The 26,615-nt window shown below is 33.1% G+C and overlaps 2 protein-coding genes across 3 annotated transcripts in view; one reads left to right on the top strand and one right to left on the bottom strand.

The window, feature by feature from the left end:
* LOC145252661 (fatty acid-binding protein homolog 6-like) overlaps window positions 1-25,986 on the top strand; it is a 175,998-nt gene extending 150,012 nt beyond the window's left edge. The window contains exons 3-5 of the mRNA XM_080112434.1: window positions 3,360-3,535; window positions 15,033-15,146; window positions 25,813-25,986. Of these exons, the coding sequence (XP_079968560.1) occupies window positions 3,360-3,535; window positions 15,033-15,146; window positions 25,813-25,869 (347 nt within the window). The 3' untranslated portion in view covers window positions 25,870-25,986. The remainder of the gene's footprint in view (window positions 1-3,359; window positions 3,536-15,032; window positions 15,147-25,812) is intronic.
* The window catches only part of LOC145252660 (uncharacterized), a 684,850-nt gene that overhangs the window by 368,247 nt on the left and 289,988 nt on the right, over window positions 1-26,615 (bottom strand). The window lies entirely within an intron of this gene.

Genomic DNA, 26,615 nt, shown 5'->3' with positions numbered 1-26,615 from the left:
AAGATTACTTATGTTAACATTACTTAAGATTACTTTTGTTTATATAACTAAAGATTACGTATTTTACATAACTTACGATTAATTATGTTTACATAACTTAAGATTACTTATGTTTACAAAACTTAACATTACTTATGTTTAAAAAACTTAACATTACTTATGTATATATAACTAAAGATTACTTATATGTATATATAACTAAAGATTACTTAATTTTACATAACTTAAGATAACTTATGTTTATATAACTTAAGTTTACTTATGTTAACATTACTTAAGATTACTTTCGTTTATATAACTAAAGATTACTTATGTTTATACAACTTAAAATTACTTATGTTTATACAACTTAAAATTACTTATTTGTGCATAAGTCAGGATTACATATGTGTGCATAACTTAAGATTACTTACGTTTACATAACTGAAGCTAACTTATGTTTACAAAACTTAAGATTACTCATGTTTATATAACTAAAGATTACTTATGTTTATATAACTTAAGATTACTTGTGTTTACATAACTTAAGATTACTTGTGTTTACTTAACTTAAGATTACTTATGTGTATATAACTTAAGATTTCCTATGCTTACATAACTTGATTACCTATGTAAACATCACTTAAGATTACTTATGTGTATATAACTTAAGTTTTATTATGTTTATATAACTTACGATTACTTATGTTTACATAACTTAAGAGTACTTATGTTTACAAAACTTAAGATTACTTATGTTTATATAACTAAAGATTACTTATGTTTATATAAATTAAGACTACTTATGTTTATATAACTTAAGATTATTTATTTCACATAACTTAAGATTATTTATAGTAACATAACTGAAGATTATGTATGTTTAAATTACTTAAGCTTACTTTTGTTTATATAACTTAAGATTACTTTTGTTTATATAACTTACGATTACTTATGTTTATATAACTTACGATTACTTATGTTTATATAACTAAAGATTACTTGTGTTTATATAACTTACGATTACTTATGTTTATATAACTTACGATTACTTATGTTTATATAACTTAAGATTACTTGTGTTTATATTACTAAAGATTACTTATGTTTATATAACTTAAGATTACTTGTGTTTATATAACTTAAGATTACTTGTGTTTATATAACTTAAGATTACTTGTGTTTATATAACTTAAGATTACTTGTGTTTATATTACTAAAGATTACTTATGTTTATATAACTTAAGATTACTTATGTTTATATAACTTAAGATTACTTATGTTTATATAACTTAAGATTACTTGTGTTTATATAACTTAAGATTACTTGTGTTTATATAACTTAAGATTACTTGTGTTTATATAACTAAAGATTACTTATGTTTATATAACTAAAGATTACTTATGTTTATATAACTTAAGATTACTTATGTTTATATAACTTAAGATTACTTATGTTTATATAACTTAAGATTACTTGTGTTTATATAACTTAAGATTACTTGTGTTTATATAACTTAAGATTACTTATGTTTATATAACTAAAGATTACTTATGTTTATATAACTTAAGATTACTTATGTTTATATAACTTAAGATTACTTATGTTTATATAACTTAAGATTACTTATGTTTATATAACTAAAGATTACTTGTGTTTATATTACTAAAGATTACTTGTGTTTATATAACTAAAGATTACTTATGTTTATATAACTTACGATTACTTGTGTTTATATAACTTAAGATTACTTATGTTTATATAACTTAAGATTACTTGTGTTTATATAACTTAAGATTACTTGTGTTTATATAACTTAAGATTACTTTTGTTTATATAACTAAAGATTACTTATGTTTATATAACTTAAGATTACTTATGTTTATATAACTTAAGATTACTTATGTTTATATAACTTAAGATTACTTGTGTTTATATAACTTAAGATTACTTGTGTTTATATTACTAAAGATTACTTGTGTTTATATAACTTACGATTACTTGTGTTTATATAACTTAAGATTACTTTTGTTTATATAACTAAAGATTACTTATGTTTATATAACTTAAGATTACTTATGTTTATATAACTTAAGATTACTTATGTTTATATAACTTAAGATTACTTGTGTTTATATAACTTACGATTACTTGTGTTTATATAACTTAAGATTACTTTTGTTTATATAACTAAAGATTACTTATGTTTATATAACTTAAGATTACTTATGTTTATATAACTTAAGATTACTTATGTTTATATAACTTAAGATTACTTATGTTTATATAACTTAAGATTACTTGTGTTTATATAACTTAAGATTACTTGTGTTTATATTACTAAAGATTACTTATGTTTATATAACTTAAGATTACTTATGTTTATATAACTTAAGATTACTTATGTTTATATAACTTAAGATTACTTATGTTTATATAACTTAAGATTACTTGTGTTTATATAACTTAAGATTACTTGTGTTTATATTACTAAAGATTACTTGTGTTTATATAACTAAAGATTACTTATGTTTATATAACTTAAGATTACTTGTGTTTATATAACTTAAGATTACTTATGTTTATATAACTTAAGATTACTTGTGTTTATATAACTTAAGATTACTTGTGTTTATATAACTTAAGATTACTTATGTTTATATAACTTAAGATTACTTGTGTTTATATAACTTAAGATTACTTATGTTTATATAACTTAAGATTACTTATGTTTATATAACTTAAGATTACTTGTGTTTATATAACTTAAGATTACTTATGTTTATATAACTTAAGATTACTTATGTTTATATAACTTAAGATTACTTGTGTTTATATAACTTAAGATTACTTATGTTTATATAACTTAAGATTACTTGTGTTTATATAACTTAAGATTACTTGTGTTTATATTACTAAAGATTACTTATGTTTATATTACTAAAGATTACTTATGTTTATATAACTAAAGATTACTTTTGTTTATATAACTAAAGATTACTTATGTTTATATAACTAAAGATTACTTATGTTTATATAACTTAAGATTACTTATGTTTATATTACTAAAGATTACTTATGTTTATATAACTTAAGATTACTTATGTTTATATAACTTAAGATTACTTGTGTTTATATAACTAAAGATTACTTATGTTTATATAACTAAAGATTACTTATGTTTATATAACTAAAGATTACTTATGTTTATATAACTAAAGATTACTTGTGTTTATATAACTAAAGATTACTTATGTTTATATAACTTAAGATTACTTGTGTTTATATAACTTAAGATTACTTATGTTTATATAACTTAAGATTACTTATGTTTATATTACTAAAGATTACTTATATGCACATTTTTGTTTCATTTTAGATGTGAATATTGTTCTTCGGAAAATTGCTAATCAAGTAACAACTTATGAAGATATTAGGCAAGATGAGAATGGAGAATGGGAATTGATCAATTCTTCAACATTCACTAAAACAAAATTACGATTTAAACTGGAAAAAGAATTTGATGAAGTGACTCCAAGTGGGCATCATATGAAGGTAAAGTGGTTCTATTTAAGTAAATGTAATCTTGGATTTCTCTATTAAACTTTACATTGATTTCAGCTCAAAAGTTGTGACTTCATTCTAAGAAGGAATCGAATTCACATAATTCTATATTATATAAATTGTAGTGCGGTGTCTGCATTGGTAACAGCCATCTTGGATGTAAATAATGTCTTTGAGTATGACCAAGGATCACACTGACATTTGATATGAATTGGATATAAAAGTTGTGTTTTAGTAGTGGAAAAAAAATGAAAGGATATATGCATACATGCATAATAAAATAGAAATAAATGAAACAGAAAGAATAGAAGGGTCACCAGGTAACAAGTGCAACCTAAAACATAAACAGAATTTTGTAAATGACAAATTTGAGAAAAACTAAATTTTATAGCAAAACATTTTTATACAAAACTTCTTTATACAAAAATCTAAAAATTATTTCCAGACATTTATACAAACACGTATTTGCTGAAGAAAGTTAGGTTAGGTGTATAGCTCAATGTGTGAGTATACGTGTGTAAATTATATATGCATTAGAGTATCTGGCAGCGTGGCATTGTGTATGTGTGTGCATTAGTTTATCTTGTTCATGTTAATGTGTGTGAGTTGATGAAGGCTGATATGCAAGTAACTGAGTCCTTTTTGTTTCATCTGACAAAAGGCCGGAAGAGGGTATTCTGCAAACTTTCTGGAGTTTTGTTCAAGGTGTGATCAGTTGAGACTCCTCTCTGTGTGTTTTTGACTATTTTATAGGAGTTTCTAACTTTGCACTGGCTTGCCATTTTCATATAGACGTGTTAAGTTTGGGTCTTGAAACCATTTTTGTGGGTTTGAAAATATTTTGAGTTCATACGTTTCTGTGAAACTTAATTGCTTTAAAAAGTGAGGAAGAAAGCGAATTTAAACTAAGCAGAAAAAGAAAGAGGGTGATCAATTAAAGCATTTGTAAGAACCATTTTACGATTAAGTCGCTACAGAATAATCGTAATAAAAGAATGACTGATAATGTAAGTTCCTGACTCTATTTTTTAATATAATCAGTAAATGAATGTCTTTATTCTAATAAGTATTATAATTGATCAAGAAATATTACACTCAAATTTAGTTTGTATGTGTAGCGACTCACCACAAACATTAAGAGTGGCTGGGCAAGGAGCATTCCAGCTGCACGTACATCTATTATATACACTTACACAAATCTTGCATTCATAAAAACTAAAATTCTGTCTTTTTACTTCAACGTAGTTGACAACATCACACGTGACAGAGGCCTTGACTTTTCATCCAATCGGCATTCAAAGAAAGCAAATTTTAAAAATATTTCCCTAACAGCTTTCACTGGGAGCTGGTCTGTTATCTATAAAAAAAGCACTGTGTGGCAAACCCAGACAGTTGAGTCGAGCCAACATGCTGTAATCACCATTGACTCCATCGCGGTCTGACGTAAAACAACCAACATTACTTCGTGCGCATCACTCATCTAAATTCTCCACATGGAAGTACCAGATCAGCGAGAATTAATATTTTCCCTTCTTGCTTCGTTTTGTCTCGCACATTAATGTCTAAATCACACTGGAATAACAATACTGAACTAATATAATGGATTTTAATACCATTACAAACTCGATCATAAGAAGACTCAGCAATAACTCAAGTGATGAAAACATATTTAACAGGTCAATCAACATTTACAACGCAGCTTTAAAAATAGTGGGTACAAAAATATTGATATTAAGTATAAGCAACAAAACGGCGATAACTGTAATAAAATCAAAAATAAAAGAAAAAGAAATATAATCTGGTATACGCTGTCATCCAATCAAATGTTAAAAACAAAACTTGGCAAAACGTTTCTAGACCTCATCAAAAAGCACTTACCCATATCCAATCTCCTACACAAAATCTTCAATAAAAATGACCTAAAGTTATGATACAACTGCTGCGAAAATTTAGAGATCATAATTTAAGCACATAATAACAAAATATTAAATAAGAGCAATGAAAACAATAATAACAAAATAAATAATAAAAAAGTGAACAACATGACAAACATAATACTAACACGAAAGACAAAAATGTAACTAGTAGAAATAATAATAATAATTATTATATTATCAATTTTATTATTATTATTATAAAACAAACCCAAACAAAAACTCTAATAGAAATAAAAATAAGAATACTAATAATGAACAAGATAAATGCAACTGTAGATCTCGCATATTTGCCCACTTCAAACTAAATGTCTAACCAAGAGCATAGTTTACCAGGCCACAATATTTGCAAAAGAAAACCCGAATAATAAGAAATATTATGCAGATTTCAAAACCGGGTATTATGATCATAAAAGTATGTTCAAAAACAAAAAATAAAAAAAAACACAAAAATGAAAACAGCACTAGCAAATCAATACTGAGAACTCAAAGAAAGCGGACCTTCGCTGATAGTCGAATGGAAAATAATAAGACAAGTAAGTACATGTAGGGACCTAGACGATCCATGTAGATTATGCCTAAATGAAAAATTTTCTATCTATTCTTTAAAGAAGCCCAACTGTAGGAGAGAAATAGTGAACAATTGTGTGCCCAGGATAAACTTTACTCTAGGATAGCAATACAAAATAATTTTGAAATTGACAATAACAATAGAAAATAAATAAAGAAAATAAAAAATAAAACAATAAACATACATATTCATAAAACTCAATAGCATGTGCGTATATATAAATGGGCGATAATCACAACTTTTCGCATAAGCTTGACGAATTCTCACGAGAATAAAACCCGGAATATTCTGTGTAGCTTAATTGCCATATATATTTTCATAACTTACTACCTAGCTCTACCTATGTATTGAGCACTATTGAAGTAAATACTGAAAATTTACGCATAAAATAATTTCTTTGTATATTAATTTATGTGATCAAATAAAGTAGTTATATATATATATATATATATATATATATATATATATATATATATATATGGTGACTGCCACTTCTTTACAGAAGACGGCCAACCCTCACGATACGATGGCGTGTGAGTGAGTCCGCATATGATTCCACATAGCCCCACCCGGCCTGCACAGTTTGCCGCATATTCTGCAGGATAACCTTGTTGGTGACCGCCCCCCTCCCTCCCGTGCTCCCAGTTCATGTCCCGCGTGCGTAGTTCCATGACTCTTGAGGCCTGCCTTTGACAGGCACACCCTGCCGCATATCCCGCATGAGTACGCGGGGTCGAGATCAAAGTCCTCTGTATCCTCTCGCTTTTGTAAGGCTCGCTTTATAGTGGCGTGCTCAACTCTCAAAACCTCAAAATTCTCACATCCCGCGTAGACGTAGCACCTCCAACTTTCCCGGTCTTCAGCTATCTCTTCCTACCTTGTTATTTCTATGCCAAGTGCCCGCAGGTTTCCCTTAACTACATCTTTGTACCTTTTCCGAGGTTTGTGATTGGGTCGTTTGCCACATTCAAGCTCCCCATAGAACAATTGCTTAGGTATCCTATAATCCTCCATTCCCACTACGTGACCCGCCCATCGAGTCTGGTTTCGAAAGACTCGAGCCTCTATGCTGAATGTGCTCGCCTTCTTGAGCACCTCTTCATCGGACAAGAGAGCTTGTTTGGTGACATTAAATATCCTGCGTAGGCATGTCTGGTGGAATCTTTCCAGAGCCTTGATATGACAGCGATATGTCGTCCATGTTTCCGAGGCATATAGGAGGACAGGTAGTACACAAGTCTCATATACCTTTATCTTTGTTTTGAAGGTCAGGGCTCTGTCTGCCCACACTCGTTTTTCGAGATTACCAAAGGCCTTACTTGCCTTATTGATCCTTCCTAAGCGCTGGACAGAACACTTCAGAGATCTGTTCGACAACCCCTCAACTATTGATGAGGAAGTCATCAGGAATCTGCCACAGCAGGAAATCAGACAAAAGATGCTGGTTCACCCGACTCAACATGATATCAGCGAAGCTATTAGCGAGATAAATACGGGAAAGTCGCCGGGGCTGGACGGCATTCCTGTCGAGATTCTCCGATATGGGGGCAATCAAATTACAGCTGAAGTACACCGATTGATATCCAAGGTCTGGTCTGGGTCTCCTGTACCCCAAGATTGGATCAACGCGATACTAATCCCACTGTATAAGGGAAAAGGACAAAAAGTCCTATGTGGGAACTACAGGGGTATAAGTCTGTTGGAGGTAGTCGGTAAGGTATTTGCCAGACTCCTACTAAACAGACTAAATGAATATATTTACCCCTCAGTACTGCCCGAAGCCCAAAGTGGGTTTAGACCCGGGCGTGGCACAATGGACATGATCTTCTCAGTCCGTCAGATACAGGAAAAATGCAAAGAACAAAGGCTAGCTCTATACCAGGTATTTGTAGATCTGAAAAAAGCCTTCGACACTGTAAACCGAACTGCCCTGTGGATAATATTGGGGAAACATGGATGTCCACCTGGTTTCGTAAATATGATCAGACAACTGCATGAAAACATGAAAGCGCGTCTCCAGATAAACGGCACAGTTTCGGAGGGCATTGCCATCGACAACGGGCTTAAACAGGGAGATATTCTAGCTCCAACCTTGTTCTCAATCTATTTCGCAACAACACTCGCGTTCGCATTTAGAAACTGTGAAACGGGAGTGCTCTTTCGATTTCGGACAACGGGCAAGTTATTCAACCTTACTCGTTTCAGGGCCAGATCGAAAAGATTTCACTCACTTGTCAGGGAGCTGCTGTATGCTGACGATGTAGACTTCGTCGCACACACAGCAGAAGATATGCAGGGCATCATGGACCGCTTCTCCAGGGCGTGTACTGCCTTTGGCCTCACAATTAGCCCGGAGAAAACCAAGGTAATGTTCACCCCAGCTCCAAACAGCCGCTACGAGGAACCGGTCATCTGTGTAAATGGAACGAAACTGGGCACCGTTGATGACTTTGTATATCTTGGCAGTACTATATCGAGCGACGGAACCCTCGATAAGGAAATCTTAGGAAGGATCAATAAGGCAAGTATATATATATATATATATATATATATATATATATATAGTAAGTTATAAAATATATATGGCGATTAAGCTACACTGAATATTCCTCGTTTCATCCACTCTAGGACTCTTCAGGCTTATGCACCAATTTTGTACATAAAAACGACAAACAACCACAAAATTGGCGCATAAGCCTGAAGAGTGGATGAAACGCGGAATATTCAGTGTAGCTTAACGCCATATATATATTTATAACTTACTAAATAGCTCTACCTACGTATTGAGCACTTTTGAAGTAAATACTTAAAGTTTGCGCATAAATTTATGCTTTCATATATTAATTTTATGTGAGTAAATTAAGTAGTTTATATATATATATATATATATATATATATATATATATATATATATATATATATATATTTTGTTGGTAACATCGGATGGAAATCACATATGACGATGAGAAAGAAATTTTTTATGAAAACATAAAACATAAAATTGTCATCCCATTAACGAAACGGCTGTAATAAAGAGATCCAAGATGAAATAAACAAGAGTTATATAAAAGAAAAAATGTAAGTATTTGAATTTCAACAAAATTTTGTACAATATATATATATATATATATATATATATATATATGTTTTTATTATTTAAATCTAGGAGATTTTTACTTAAATTATTACAAGTTGTTTCCAGAGACAGGACAATAAAATTATCCTATCGATCTCGTCAGATGATCTAAGCCATGGAACACATTGAACATGGGCAATGGTAAGTTTCTACCTTTCCCCTTTATAGTATAAAAAAAATTTGAGAAACGCGTAACAATACTCAGGCAATTATCGTTTCTCAATTTTTTTTTTTGGTTAGATCGTCTGACGCGATCGGCAGGATAATTTTTTTTATCTTATCTTTTGAAACAACTTCTAATGATTTGAGTAAAAATCCCCGAAGTTGAAATAATAAAAACATATCTAGCTCTACTAACGTATTGAGCACTTTTCCCCTGTTTTTTCTTTGCCAAATATACCTCCTAATATATATCTGTATATGTGTTTTTTTCTATTTTATTAAAGAACTACTAAGAATCGGTAGAGGAAGTGCAAAATGAAATACAATTATTAACTCAACCATGCATTCCTAAGAAAATTGATTATCTACTGAATATTTCTTGTTTCATTCTTTTATTATATATATATATATATATATATATACTAGCAAAAGTACCCGTTGTTGACTGCGTTCAAAAACAGCCTACAGAAAATGGACTCTGATTTATGAAAGTATGATAGGTTATGAAAAGGAAGGGTTGTAAATTTGGGTTGAATTTGGGGGTATCAAAACCAAAGCAAAATATGATGAAAGTAAAAATAAAATAGATAAACCCCATAATTTATTATACCATACCTGGTGACACTGAAACACTTATCACAATATTCTGTGGATCTATATTAAAAAACCTTGTTAAACTTTGTGACATATTTCCATTCTATGGAGGTCAGGTGCGAACGAACACTCCATAATTTTATTATACCATATTTCTTCAAACTGAAACATTATTATCCAAGTATACTTACGCAGATAGATATGTAAAGTCTTTATTAAAGTTTGTGCCTATTTCCATTCTATGGAGGCCAGGCGCGAACTCAGACCTCACAATTTTATTATACCATCCCTATTTAAGTTAAAACATACTTATCAAAGTATTATTATGTACATCTATATCAAAAGCACTTGTAAACGTTTTTGTTTTAATTTTTAAATTTTTTATTTCCATACTTTGTGGACCAGGCGTGAACGCAGACCCCATAATTTTAATGAACCACCGTTCTGCCAGATCAAACATACCCATTCCTGCGTCTCGATACATCTTCTATCATTATATGTAATCAGTTTTTTAAAATAGTCAACCATATAGGAGCCTATTCGTGACCACACACACACACACACACACACACACACACACACACAGACATTCAGCTTTATATTATATATATATATATACATATATATACATATACATATATATACATATATATATATATATATATATATATAGAGAGAGAGAGAGAGAGAGAGAGGGTATGATAAGTAATATTATCCGAACCCTATAAAAATGTATCAGTTTTGTAAATAACAAACATTTTCTTCTTTTTTTTTTTTTTTTTGGAGGTGGGTGGCAAAGATAAATTGACACAGGTAAGAAATACATTTTAAATAAGAAAAAGCTTAGTCAAATTAATTAATCTTAAGCAAAAAAGCTAGTTACTATTATTGTTTTTAGACTAAAAGCACATTGAACATAGGCAATGGCAAGTTTCTACCTTTCCTCCTTATAGCAGAACAATTTGAGAAACGTGTAATAATACTCAGACAATTATCATTTCTCAAATTTTTTAACAATTTGGCAATTTCTTGCTAGGTTTCTACATTAAAAAATTGCTCCTAAATGTTGACCCTCTCAACAACTAATTCTGCTCCAATTGGCTTCCGAAGAATGAATTAGTTTTTAATTACATATTTGTCTGAGACCAAATCAAATATGAATATACCAGCTTTGTGGGAGTGTATATTTGTTTCTACTTTAAGTTGGGCAGACAAAGAGACCGACAACTTTTCCTTATATAATTGAATAGCAGGGTTGTCAGAACAAAATAGAAGAGTTTATAGTGTGTTAACTATTTTTTTTTAAATATCTCCGCTGTTCAGCTTTTCTTGCCACTCTCTCAGGAACCCTTCTAACCTTGCCTCTTCCTCATTCTTAAAAATAATTATAAAAATGTAAAAAGAATTTACCTGAGTTTTCAATTTTAAAATTACTGCCCCCGGGCAACACCAAGTTTCTCATCTTTTAACGTCGACATTCTAATAAACACATTTTTAATGTATTCTTTGTCATCACTAAGATTAACATATACTGCTTAACAAACATAATATTTCTATATATATTAGAGTACTCAGACAATGTTAAGTTTCTTGTCTAGTATACGACACTATAATGAAGCATTTTAAAGTTCTTGCTCCCGGACACTTTCTCTATCTAGGTTACTGAACACTTTTGGTTCATCATATACCACTTACTACATGTAATACTATTATTACTATTACTGTTCCTGAGCAATATCGAATTTCTTGTCTAGTATACAACACTATAACAAAACACATTGGAATTATTACTCCCCACATAATGCGGTGTTTGAAGACACCCGCTGTATATATGATAAAGAGTACATTTAAATTAATGCATGAAACATATAACTGCATTATTTTATTGCTCCGTGAAACATTGATTATCTTCTTTAATACGCGATGAAATACATTGAAGAACATTGCAAGGTTCAAATACGCTTTGTTTTGTCTAAAGCATTAAGCACTTTGGATTAAAATACCAAATCTAATACTGTATTATTACTATTATTGTTTTAAGGCAACACATAGTGTCTTCTGTAGTATACAATCCTATAATGAAAGATTGAAGTTCTTGCTCCGAGACAACACATCGTTTAAACACATTTTCTCTATCTTAAGTATTGATCACTTTGGGGTTAACATATATCTCTTAGCAAATGTAATACTATATTATTAATTGGCACCAAGTTTCTTCTTATACAACACTATAACGAAACACATGCAAGAGTAATGCATACTTTAAACACATTTTTTAAAAGTATTAAGCGCTTTTGGATTAATATATACTACTGTTATATTACAAAACTGAGCTTATGGAAGCAAGAAAGGAACAAAAGAAAAGGGTTGAGTTTAAAGATGGAATGATCGTGAAACAAACTGCTTGGCGAGTCAGGATGTTCTGACGGCGGCGGCAGCGGTGGGAATGTTAGTCGGTTAGCATGACGGCGATGATCTGGTGTTAGGTTAGGCTGAGGTGGAGGGCGGCGATGTCAGGAACGTGGCTTATGTGTTCTGGCGTCTGGAATATGTGTGCAGTGGCGGCGATGACAGAAATGTGGCTTAGTGTTCTAATGTCTGGGATACAGGTACAGCGATGGCGGAAGAGGAGTAATCCTAATAACAAGTGTCGCTGTTGGGTGACAGTGGTTCCTGCTATTGGCGGGGCAAACCTCGCTGTCTGATGTGATGTGGTGATCTGGCGGCCGCGGTGGCGGAAGAGGGGTAATCTTGTTGTCTAGTATCAGGAGTGGTGGGCACAGTAATTTTAGTAGCTGTTGTCGTTGGCGAGGGGCTAACGGCTGTTGGCTGGTGAGCTGTGGTGATCTGGCGGCGGCGGAAGAGAGGTAGTCTTCAAGGCTTGCTGTCCAGTATCACAAGTGAGATGGCGGCAGCGGCGCAGTAATTTTAATAGTTGTTGTCGCTGGCGAGGGGTCAACGGTTGCTAGCTGGTGATGAAGCGAGAATCAGCTTGACACGCTGGGCCGATCTGCCCGCTTGTCGAAAAAGCTGTCATTTTTATACTCGTGGATGCGAACGTAGTTGTAGACAAAAGGCGGCTTTTATTGCTGATTGACGTTTTCGCTTTTTACTTGTGTTTGTTTTTTGCATTTTAATGTATTGTAGGGAGTCGTCTGTTTGATGTTTGTATACATGTGTTATATGTGTTATTTAAAGCTAAGAAAGTTGTGAATGTGTTCTAGTAGGTGTTGTACTGTTGCAGTGTTTTGTGAGATAATTATTCGTGTTTATATGCTGCCGGAGTTGCGTTTGCTGTGATGTTTGTATTTGGGATTTTGATTTTTCTTTTGATGTACGGCTTCCTGTCGCGGTTTTCTTTGTTGAAGTGAGGTGCGAATTATGCCGTTGATGTGTGTACATAAAAAATGGGCTTTGAAATTGTCGTGTGTGTTTAGTGTGTTCATTTACGTTGTATTGACGAATGGGGCTTTGTCTTAGCGTCGCCATTATTGTTACGGTCGCTGCTCCTTCTGGTTTGTGGTTTATTCATGTAAATATGGAGGGATGTGCGATATAGCACTACTTATTATTAATGATTCTGAATTATAACTATTATTGTTCCCACTTATTTTGTTGTCGAGTATAGAACACTAAAAAATGAATTTAAGTTATTGCTCCTGACAAACACAGCATTAAAACACTTATTTTCTGTCTAGCATATTAAGCTCTTTTGGATTACTTCTAAGTTTAATACGGTATTATTAGTATTGTTTCTTCTGGGCAGCGCCAAGTCTTTTGTCTAGTACTTAATACTTAATAAAACATTGAAATATTTGCTCCTGAGTAATGGAGAATTTTAACTCGCCCACATTGAATTAACATATTCCACTTACAATTTACTTATTTAATTTTTCTTAAATTTTTGAGCTCATGACTTCAATTGATTCCCAATGAGTGAATATATATATATATATATATATATATATATATATATATATATATCATTCAACCACGGTAGTGGTTGAATATATGCTTAAGTCCGAAATTGAATGAATACGATGGCCCATATTTATTAACTTTTGTTTACAGCTACCAATAGAAAGGGAGATTAATTCTGGTCCTTACAGACCACCGTAGTTCTTAACTCGAATAAAAGGAGACATTTGTTTCTCTTTATTCCCTTTCTGAAACATCTGATGTCGCGCTATTTTTTAATACTTGCTTTAAAAAATATTTTATTTAAAAAGGACATGGAATATAAAATAGAAATATGGATAAATTCTTAACAACGAAGAATGGAAGTACCCATTGATTAGTATTTCTTTATAGGTAAGTGATTTTTTGGAATACATATATATATATATATATATATATATATATTCGAAATAAGTTAAAATTCGTTGATTTTCTTGAAATCATTTTTAAAGAAAACCGATTAAAAAAAAAACAAATATTGCATATTTTGCTATTAAACCTGATATTATTTTAAAATTTGGTCTTTGCTCCTTTTATCGAAAAAAAATTTAAATTACATTTTTTAAGTAGTTATAAGCTTCGAAAGATAGTAAGTCTAAATATTCAAGTTTTCATCACGCATTTTAATGGCGATTTTCTGACACTGCTGGCGGTAGGCATGGTTGGTTTTATGGGAAAGAGGGCAGGACTAACCGTAAGAATTCTCGAGATTTGAGAGGAATAAAAGACCGAACACGGACGGCTAGGCAACTGTGCTTTTCCTCAAGCAGAGAAAACGGTGAGAAGAGAGAAAAGTCCCTTCCTAAAAAAAAGTTCCGGCTCAAAATGAGAAAGAAAGTGAGACTGAAGGACCCAGTAATTTTCAGTGTCTAACTTTGTTTTTGTTGTTGTTGAGAATCAAGTAATATTTTTCTAGTAAGTTTAGAAATGGAAAAATTTCAATTAGGTCTTCATTGTAAATTTTAATTTGCAAATTCAATTGAGTATTTGAAAAGCTCTTTTGATATTAACATTTGATGACTAATCAATATGAAAAAGTTAACTAATAATATTTTTTAATAGTTTTAGAAACCTTTTATTTAAGACTATAAAACAAACTTTCATTAATTCGAAGAGTTATCTATATTTTTTCAGACTACAATCAAAATAGAGAATGATAAATGGATTCAAATTCAAAAAGCCAACGAGTCAACAGCAGTCGACTCCAAAGTCACACGGGAACTCACAGATGACAACACCATGTTATCGGTAATCAGAGTTTTCATATTTCATTTTTTAATGATGATATCTATTTGAGAAAGATAAGCTCTAGTTACATGAAGAAGTTCTTTAGTTCATATTTAACATTATTATTAAGCTAGTGAAGCAAATACACACACACACACACACACACACACACATATATATATAAAATAGTTTGATGAATTTTCTTTTCTTTCAATATGATATTAATATGATGAAGATTATGTATGCTTGTTATTAGAATTATATCACAATATTTTTTAGGTTTTAATGTCTTATTAATTCAAATTTAATTTCAATTACAAAATATTGTCTAATTTACTTTCTGTTGTGGTGGTAACCACTTATTTGCATATGCGAATAACATAACACTATAAATGGCAAGCCTAGGTTGGCCTTGGTGTGTCTTACTCAAATGCCACCAGAAGTGACGCCGAAGAGCGTACATGTCCTCCCACCAAGACTCTCTGACTCGACACCGTCATTTGTACATATTGTAAATATACCTTTTCTTTAATACACTTATTATTGCGTTATCTTGTTGTTTGCGTCTTCATTGTATTTCCTTACTAATTATTGTTCAACCTTGCAACCACAACAGTTGGCGACGAGATATGAAGCGTCAAATATAACAGTTTGACGAAGAACTATTTAAAAAAAAAAAAAAAAAGTACAACGCAAAGGTTGACCATTTTTTTTAAGGAATGCAAAGTGTTGACGAGCAAACGGATTTTACGCTAAAGAGAAGTTTCAACTCAAGTGAAAAAAAAAAAAAAAACTCTAACGTGGCAAAAGCGACAATTTACGCCGTTTTCTGGGAATCCGACTTGCAAACGAATGTAAAAGTGAATTTTTGTTTGTCGCTACACGACAAATCTTACTAAAGGACCAACTTGCAAACGAAAAGCGAACTTTGTTCTGTCGCAAAAACGACAGGTCAGACCCGTATTACGAAAAGCAAGGAAGTAACCTACGAAAAAAGTTCACCAGTGGATTCTAATTACTGTCTCCGTAAACAAAACAACAACTAAAGGACTTTTTAATTAATGTTTTGGTTGACGTCGGTACTAAAAGGAAATACCACAGCTAAAACTAAAATTCAAGGAAAGGATTTTTTTTTCTTGAAGTTGTCACTGAATAACGGATAATACAGTAAAACGTCATGGAAAAAAAAAGGTAATCTCAATTTAAGAGGTATTTTAATTATTAAAATACTAGAGAAAAAAAAACTCAAAGAACTAAATGTACTGCATACATTTATTCAATTATGACTCGATTAAAAAAAAAAAAAAACCCAAACTTTTATTTTGTGGAAAGAGTTACTTATTAGTAAGTGCCTAAAAACGGAAAGTCAATTCCATTTCGTGATTCCAGATAAACCTGTTTTATTTTTTTTTGCAGCGTGACTCGCAAAAAAGAATATATTATTGCAAGCAGCAATATTATTATTGAAAACAGGAGCTTACAGCAATTTGTTTTTTTGTTGTAACCTAAACCGGTGTATATGGTACATGGTACAATATTTTTTTTAACTACACACTAAAAAAAAAAAAAAAAAAAAAAACATGGAAGACTTATCAAAAATGCTCATGCAATTTTTACAAGCACAAGCTACACAAAACGAGCTTTTGCAAACACAAATACAGGCACAGGCTGACCGCGAGGAAAAGAGAGAGGACAGATTATTGAAATGGCAGCAGGAACAAGAAAAAAAGCAGAAAATGGCGCAATTAAAGCAGAAAAAACTGCAATTGGAACAGGAAGAAAGACAAGAGGAACGTTTTGCTAAAACACTGGAACTACTAAAGAGTAATCGAGAAAATGTCGATAGTGTTAATTTCTCCCATACAACTATTTTTAATGGCATGGACACATTTCATTATGTGCCTGAGGAAGAGAAGAATTTTGAAGCATACTACACAAGATACGAGGATGTTTTTCAACTGGGCTGTAAAAATTGGCCAAATAGTCAGAAAGTGAGCCTCTTACTCAGAAAATTGGGTACATCAGAACACAGCAAATTCGTAGATTACATATTACCTAAAAAAACTGCGGAATTAGAGTTCATGGAAGCTGTAAAATTACTAAAAGAATTATTTAATCCAAATATATCTCTTTTTCATAAAAGATGGCTGTGCATGAATCTAAGAAAGATGGACAACCAAGATTATTTGACATACGCATCAGTTGTCAATAAAAACTGCGATAATTTTAAGCTTGCAGAACTAACGGTAGAAGATTTTAAATGTCTAATCTTCGCTCAAGGGTTAGTTTCCACGAAAAATGCAGAAATACGCAGACGAGTGTTGTCTAAGCTGGAATCTGAGCAAGATTTAACCCTCCAGAAACTAGCAGAGGACTGTGAAAGGGCCATTACACTAAAAAAGGATTAAAAAAATATAGAAGAATCCGGAGTGGCATATGTAAGAAAAGTTAGAAAGCCATACGCACCAACCAAGAACTTTACAAAGAAAAGCAATGGAACGGGATATTCCAAAGATAATAACCATAAATATAGTACACAATATAACAAGCCTCTTCCTAGATATAACTGTAAGAGATGTGCAGAAAAGCATTGGGAATCAGATTGTCCTTATAAGAAGAAAAAATGCTACATTTGTAAGAAGGTGGGACACAAAAGCGATTGCTGCAGATATAAAGATTACACCAGAAAGAGAGTACAGCAAACAAAATCAAATACAAAATTAGACAAAGATCGGCGAAAATACGTAAAAGTGGAAATATTTAAAACATCAATAAAGTTACAACTCGACTCCGGCTCCGATGTTTCTATAATAAACCTGAATACGTGGAAAAAGTTGGGAAAACCGGGCATGATGAAAACTAGTAAAGCAGCCCGGACGGTAACTGGTGGTGGTATAAAATTTGAAGGAGAAGTTGTCCTCCCGATAAAATTGAAAGGGATTTCGAAGAAATTAAAAATATTCGTACTAAAAAATAGTGAAAATCTGTTTGGAATAGATTTAATTGAGAAATTCGGACTATGGGATAAGCCAATCAATACATTCTGTAAAAAAGTAGAATGTTCTTCTCCAACAACAGTAAATATAAAAGACGATTTAAAAGAATTATTTCCTGAGGCATTCACGACTAACTTAGGTCGCTGCAATAAATTCAAGGCCTCGTTTGAACTTAAAGAAAACGCCAGCCCAATTTTTAGAAAAAAGCGAAATGTTCCGTTCGCTGGGTTGGAAAAGATTGATAAAGAATTAAATAGATTGGAACAGACGGGAATTCTATCAAAAATAGAACACAGCGAGTGGGCAGCCCCCACCGTATACGTAAAGAAAAAGAATGACGAAGTTAGGGTGTGCGCAGACTTTTCGACCGGGGTCAACTCCCTATTAAAAGATCACCATTATCCCCTACCAAGCCCAGAGGAAATATTCACGAAGTTGAATGGGGGTAATATCTTCTCCAAGATAGACTTGAGCGACACGTATTTGCAAATACCGGTCGGGGAGAATTGCTCAAAAATACTATGCATCAATACGCATAAGGGATTATACAAATACAACCGATTGCCTTTTGGCATCAAAGTAGCGCCTGCCATCTTTCAGCAAGCGATGGACATCATGCTAAGTGGTATTGAGTGCGCATGTGCATACCTGGACGACATTGTTGTCAGGAGCAAATCCCTAGAAGAACATAAGGAACATTTGAAACAAGTATTTACTCGAATACAAGAATTCGGCTTTAAAGTAAAAGAAAGTAAATGTGACTTTTGTATGAGTGAGATTAAGTATCTTGGACACATAATAAACAAACATGGACGACGTCCAGACCCAGACAGATCTGCATCAATAAAAAATATGCCAACACCCGATAATGTAACAACCTTGCAGAGTTTCTTAGGACTCGCAAATTATTACCAATCTTTTATTGAAGGAATGCATAACTTGCGAGCCCCCTTAAATAATCTGCTTAAAAAGGATACACCGTGGAACTGGACGCAAGAATGTCAAACCGCTTTTGACAAAATAAAGAGCGCACTAACATCCGAATTATTCTTAACGCACTTTGACACAAATTTAAAAATAGTCGTCGCTAGTGACGCTAGCTCCTACGGCTTAGGAGCATGCATTCAACATATTTTGCCGGATGGGTCTAGAAAACCAATAGCGCATGCTTCGAGAACGCTGATACCAGCCGAAAGGGCATATTCACAAATCGAAAAAGAAGCGTTGAGCATAATCTTTGCCATGACTAAATTTCACCGATATTTATATGGTAGACAATTCATACTTGAAACCGACCATAAACCGCTAGTCACGATCTATGGATCAAAAAAAGGATTGCCGGTATACACCGCAAATAGATTGCTGCGCTGGGGTACAATACTACTTAATTACGATTTCCAGCTACAACATCTAGCATCAAAAAAGATTTGCCATGCGGATGGACTGTCAAGACTGATACCACAGAAACACAATCTGGAAGAATCAGTCATTGCAGCAATTCGGACAAATGTTGAAGTAAAAAATATGGTAGCAAACATCATTAAGGAACTACCCGTAACTTTGTCGGACATTAAAAGGGAAGCCGAGAAAGACGAATATATAAAGGACATAAAAGAGAAAATTATAACGGACACAAAGGTGCAGGAAGTTTTCTCCATATGTGACGATGTGTTACTGTACAGCGAGAGAGTGGTAATACCCAAAACATTGCAGAATAGGATATTAAGAGATTTCCACACAGGACATCTGGGGATAAATCGAATGAAGTCGTTAATGAGAAGCTACGTGTACTGGCGTAACATGGACACTGACATAGCGACAACAATTGATAAATGTAAAGGATGCCAGTTAGCGGCAAAATCTCCACCTATAGTACACAAACCTTGGCCGAAAACCGACCAACCATGGTCGAGAATCCACATGGACTTCGCTGGTCCAGTAGGTGAAAACTATTATTTAATTGTAGTGGATAGTTTCACAAAATGGCCGGAGGTAATGCGTTGCAGGAATCCAACAACGAACAACTCAATAGGATTCCTACACGAGTTGTTTGCAAGATTCGGTGTACCAGACACACTGGTCACTGACAACGGAACGCAGTTCACATCCGCAGAGTTTAAGGAATTTTGCGACACATTCCGAGTGAAGCACATCACGACTCCGCCGTATCATCCAAGGTCGAACGGCCTCGCGGAAAGGTTCGTGGACACGCTAAAACGAGCGTTAAAGAAATCCATTGGAACACCAACAGAAAAAGCTTTGCAACAATTCTTGCAAGTATATAGGATTACACCACATCCTAGTACACCATCAAACATATCACCAGCTGATCTAATGTTTGCCAGAAAGGTAAAATCAGCGTTTGACAAACTATTGCCAAGGCAGGCAATTATCCGAAACACTACACACACGAGAAGAAAGAAATATAACTCGGGAGATCGAGTATATTTTAAGTGCTACAGAAATAACACATCTTACTGGGAATGTGGAGTAGTGGATAAACGCATTGGTGATTGTACATACATGATTAAAGGTCCACAGAATATACATAAAAGGCACCTAAATCAGATAAAAAAAACGTCATATCCAAGATGATGATGATACGACAACAGTCGAAGAGGAGGACACCATAGATATCATATACGAATCTTTTAATTTGGAACTGCCTCAAAATGCACCTGAACCCCGAAGATCAGGTAGGAAAAGAAAAGTGAATGAACCATTAATGGTAAACCCAAAAAGAAAAAGATATTGAAATCTGTGTGACTTCAAATCTTGGGAGGGGGGTGTTGTGGTGGCAACCACTTATTTGCATATGCGAATAACATAACACTATAAATGGCAAGCCTAGGTTGGCCTTGGTGTGTCTTACTCAAATGCCACCAGAAGTGACGCCGAAGAGCGTACATGTCCTCCCACCAAGACTCTCTGACTCGACACCGTCATTTGTACATATTGTAAATATACCTTTTCTTTAATACACTTATTATTGCGTTATCTTGTTGTTTGCATCTTCATTGTATTTCCTTACTAATTATTGTTCAACCTTGCAACCACAACACTTTCCTTAACAGCCAATTCAATTAATATTCTTTTTTTCATATCTAATATGTAAACTTTCGTTTTAACTAGGAGATAATAACATTTTCCAATCCAAAAAATATATAGAAAAACCTCCAATTAAGCTCACAAGCCATGCTAAAAAATTGACACCTAAAAACCTGTTATAATCTTTTTTTTTTTTTGCAAAAATCGGCTTCAAACGCTCAAAAAAAGAAAATTGTAAAAAGTGATGTGGTAATTTCTCGTTAAAATATCTGAATATTTTAATATCTTTTGCAAATAAATAATTCAAAGTGTAATATCTGTTCTAGCACATTACACCTTTAATTATTTATTTGCAAAATATATTAACATATTCAGATATTTTGAGTCGGTGGGCCGAATTTTTTAAAAGAGTTTTGAACAATGTTCTTTTTACAGACATAATAGGGAATATTTTTTTTAAACCGAGAATACTAACTGACTAAATCGATTTTTTGTTTGTGTTTTTTTAATTAAAATCACAAGAATATTTTCAAATATTTCGAGTTGATGGTTCCGATTATTTGAATATGATGATGGGATGATGAGATGCAACAATATTTTCATTTTTTCTCATCACATTTAGTTGCTTTCATTATTCGTCTTCTGTGTTGCATGGTGTAGTATCGTTAGAAGGTTAGGGTTAGGATTTATAGTACACTAACCGGTAAAGAGTAGCAAAGTTTCCATAGTTGGGGGTGGAGTACAATGAGGAAGTTTTCATGGCTGGAGACTTAGGGGCACACGAACAAGATATGTGAAGATTCCTACCTTTCTTTCTCCCCTCTTTATATTTTATTTTGTATTTTCCTTCTTACTTTTATTTTCTTAAAAAAAAAAAGCACGTAATTAAGACAGTGAAAAAGTACTTGAGCGATTAGTACATTTAGTTAAGAAAATATTTGGATTTTAATTTATGGACTAATCAGAAAACTAACAAATCACATTCGAAGATCATTCGTAGACATTTATGCTAACGACACGACCATCTATGAAAATATTTAAAAGGCCATAAATGACCAAGTTCTCTCTGATTTTCTCTCCTCTGATCTTGATCACTTGGTGCAATGACGAAAGAGGTGGCTGGTTAATTTTAATGCATCTAAAACCAAGCTTCTATCTTTACATCATTAACGCTTTGATCCCCATCTGGCATCTATTGAAATGAATGGCTCTCAACTAGGAGAGGTTCCATGTTTTGAAAAACTTTTGGGTCTGATCTGAGATAGAATACATACATCAAATCCGTTGCCAAGGCTGCTGGAAAAATGGTGAGATCGTTCTACCGCTTGAGTAGATATCTCACTGCTGATGCCTGTATAAGAGCCAAGTACTTCAAAAGATAGAGTTCTGTCGCTACATCTGGGCAGTAGCTGCTAAAAGTAATTTATTCAAAACAGATTTCGTAGCCTACTGGGGGATGTCCTTTCTTTTCCCTGCAACCCCTTTCACACAGAAGAGACATTGCGAGCCTGTCTCTACTTTATCGTTATTTTCATGGCAAGTACTCGTCTGAGCTACAATCTATGGTCCCCATTGGTCTTACTTCCATGAAAAACACTTGTCTAGCTAAACACCTAATATAATTTGCTCCACTTTTTATCTGTGCATAAACCTAAACGTATATTCCATGAACAAAGCTTCTTTCTAAGAACTGCATGCCTGTGGGACTGTTTTCCGTTTGCCTGCCTTCCAGCTGACTACAATATGATCGTCTTCAAGTCCAATGTAAAAAAGTTCTTGATGAGTCGTTCCCTTAAGTAATCCAATTTACCAAATTTTCACTACTAATGATTACTATGATATTGTCCCATTGGCTACAATCATGAACCCTTTTTCTCAAGTGGCCTCCGGGCCACTCAAGGAAAAGGAATAATAATAATAATAATAATAATAATAATAATAATAATAGATAAGGGACTCCTTTGTAAAAAAAAAAAATGAAAATATTGAACAAAACGTTCTGTCTCCACTGGGATCTTCCCACCACTCTGTTGTATCAGTTAAGATAAAAACGAAATGTAATAGGTCCACAGACGTACCTCTCCATCGTACAGTATATCGATACTCGATGGCTGACTGGGATAGCTTCCATGAATTTATATAAGATCTACCTCTGCATTCCATGCTTAAAAAGGATGTGTCCTCTATAGTATCAGACATGACGGAATGGTTAATTATAGACCGTTTTATACTCTCAAAAAAGTTCCAGCAAAAACCTAACAGCCAGCCGCGGTTCTCTTCAGAATGTGCTGCTGCCATTGCACACAGAAATCACTTTTTTCATTGCTTCCAACGTAATATATGTACTGAGACTAAAGTCGCCTTCAGATCGGCCAGCAACCTCTGTAAAAAAAGTAATAAAGAATGTGCGAGAGTTCTATGATCAGTCTGTCAAGTCCAAAGTAGCTGAGCAGCGGTTAGGGTTCCATCAGTTTTGGCAAATAGCACACAGTATACTGAACAGAAGTATGTGCTCTTCCCAACTATCATCAATGGACCTGAGGTAATCTCGTCAGCATCAGATAAAGCCAAACTCTTTTCCAAGATCTTTGCAGCTAATTCTACCCTTTATGACCAAGGCTGCCAACCCCTAATATTTCCTTATGTATCTGAAAACACGCTATGTGACATACAAATATCTGTATGAGATGTTGCCAAGTTAATCAAAAACCTTAATTCCAGTAAAGCAACTGGCCCTGACGGCATTCCAATTATAGTACTCAAAAAGCTTCAACCAGAACTAGCGCCCATACTTACAAAGTTATTTAAAGAGAAATGCTTCCCAACACCTTGGAAAATCTCATCAGTATGTCCTATATTTAAGAATTCAGGAGATCGCTCATCTCCCTTTCAGTACAAACCAATAAGTCTCCTGTGCATCATGAATAAGCTGCTGGAATCTGTGTTAAATAGAGAAATAGTCAACTATCTCAGCAAAAACAACCTTCTTAGTGACGTGTAATATGGTTTCCATTCTACTAGATCTACAACAGATGTGCTTACAGTTATAGCATAGGATTAGCGAATCTCTCAATGGAGACTTCCTCTCTAGGACAATTGCTGTTGACATATCAAAGGCTTTTGATAAGGTATGGCATAAAGGTCTATTTCGAAAGATCTCCAACTATGGTATAGCTGGAAATATCTTCTCAATTATTAAATCCTTTCTCTCTGATGGGTTCATAAGAGTAGTGGTTGATGAGCAGAAATCAGAAGCTCTCAGTATTTATGCTAGAGTCCCTCTCTTCCTGATCTACACTAATGATCTTCCAAATCACATCCTTACATCATTTGTAGACATTTATGCTGACGACACTACAATCTATGGTAGCACATCAAAGACCATAAACGACCAAGATCTCTCTGATTCTCTCTCCTTTAATCTTGAGGATGTGGTGCAATGGGGAAAGAGATGGCTGGTTACTTTTAATGCATCTAAACCAAGCTTCTATCTCTACATCATCTACAGTCTGATGCCAATCTGGCATTGGTTGAAATGAATGGCTCTCGTCTTGGGGAGGCCTCATGTTTTGACAAGCTTTTGGACTTGACCTTTACTCCTGACCTGAAATCGAACACATATATCAAATCCATTGCCAAGGTCGCTGGAAAAATGGTGGGATCCTTCTACCGTTCCAGTAGATATATCTCTCCTGATGCAATTCTCTACCTATATAAAAGCCAGGTATAGCCAAGATGGAGTACTGTTGCCACATCTAGGCCGAAGTTGCTAGAAGCAGCTTATCCTGCCTTGAAAACAGACTTCGTAGCTTAGTGGGGGATGCCCTTTTCTCTGCAACCTTTTTCCCACAGAAGAGACATTATGAGCCTCTCTCTGCTTCATCATTATTTACATGGGAAGTGCTAAATGTAGATTCCATGAACAAAGCTTCTTTCTTAGAACTGCACGCCCGTGGAACTCTTCTGATTATCTGCTTTCCAGCTGACTACAATCTGATTATCTTCAAGTCCAATGTAAACAAATTCTTGATGAACCATCCTCCTAAGTAATCCAATTTACAAAATTCCCACTACTTATGTTTACTATGCTATAATCACATTGACTAATATATACCCATTGACCCTTATCCTCGAGTGACCTCCGTGGTGATTCCTGAATGAAAAAAAAAATGTCATCGACACACGTACATGTCGACATTCCTACAAGCATCTCTACTGAATTGCTGTTGCTTTGATGGAAGCATATAATATGATCTAGTCTTCAGAGTCAACTCAGCAATTGAAACAAATGGTGGAGTGGGTGTCATCCAGTCGCATGTACCAGCAACTAAGCTGTCACATTTTACACAATTTTTACCAACTTTGAGCCGCACATACATATTCTCATCATTATGATAAGACAAAGGTAATAAAAAAATCTTATTTACAATCTCATGAATTGCATCAAGTCTTTTTCAGAATTTTAGTTTTGTAGTTTGGAACTCATAAAATACACAAAAAGCTAAACCAATCAATATTGAAAAATTCCATTAAAAAATTGTTTTTTGTAATATTAAACATTGTCTTAAAATAAATAATATTGATTCATAGTTTCACTGAAAAACGTGAACTAACAGTTGTTAATATTTTTTTTATTTTGACAGACCTATGAAGCAGGTGGAGTTGTGTGCTATAGAACTCTAACCAGACTCACTCATTAAAATGGCATTTTCATATTTGGCTTTCAAATGTTCAGTTTATTTCATTCTGAATCAAAATTTAACATTAATAAAAGCTGACATGTAAGCAATTATTTTTCTTGATTAAAATCAATTTTTCCCTAATTTTATTTTATTTCTTTTTACTTGAACAGATTTATACATTATCTTAATTCTGAATAGAAAAAAAATTGCATGAAGTGACAAACACGTTTTTTAAGAATATCCAATGCATTCATTGTAAAACAATTTATGTTGTTAATATAAATACTGCCAATATTTCTTCTAAACGAAATTTCAACTCCAGTATGAAACAAGTTAAAATTGGCAGCTGTTTATTAACTTTTCTTAATTAAAACCTTCTATTAAGGTAAAAGCAAGCGCAATAATGCTACTTACAAATTGAAAAAAAAAGATATATAAGTGAAATTGTGTGTGTGTGTGTGTGTGTATTTCCCGACTAAATTACTGTGTCAATTTTCAGTCTACAGACACAAGATTTGAAATAAGGGGTACTGAGATTTGGGAAAATCTTTTTAATCGGTTTTCGGCCTGAAATTTGTCTGTTAAGTGGTCAAAGTTCAACGATTTGACCTTTGAAAACTCTACCAAACTCCGCCAATTTTGGGTCTAAAGACTTTAAATTTAAGATGTAGGTTACCTGGACATGAGTCAAAGTTTTTAATATATATATATATATATATACATATGCACATGAAGTTATGAACAGTACATAGGGGCTAAGCAAA

This window comes from Euprymna scolopes, chromosome 29 (genome assembly GCF_053919585.1).
Source record: "Euprymna scolopes isolate OS-2025 chromosome 29, ASM5391958v1, whole genome shotgun sequence".
Lineage (NCBI taxonomy): Eukaryota > Metazoa > Mollusca > Cephalopoda > Sepiida > Sepiolidae > Euprymna > Euprymna scolopes.
This window is presented reverse-complemented; position numbering and strand designations above follow the sequence as displayed.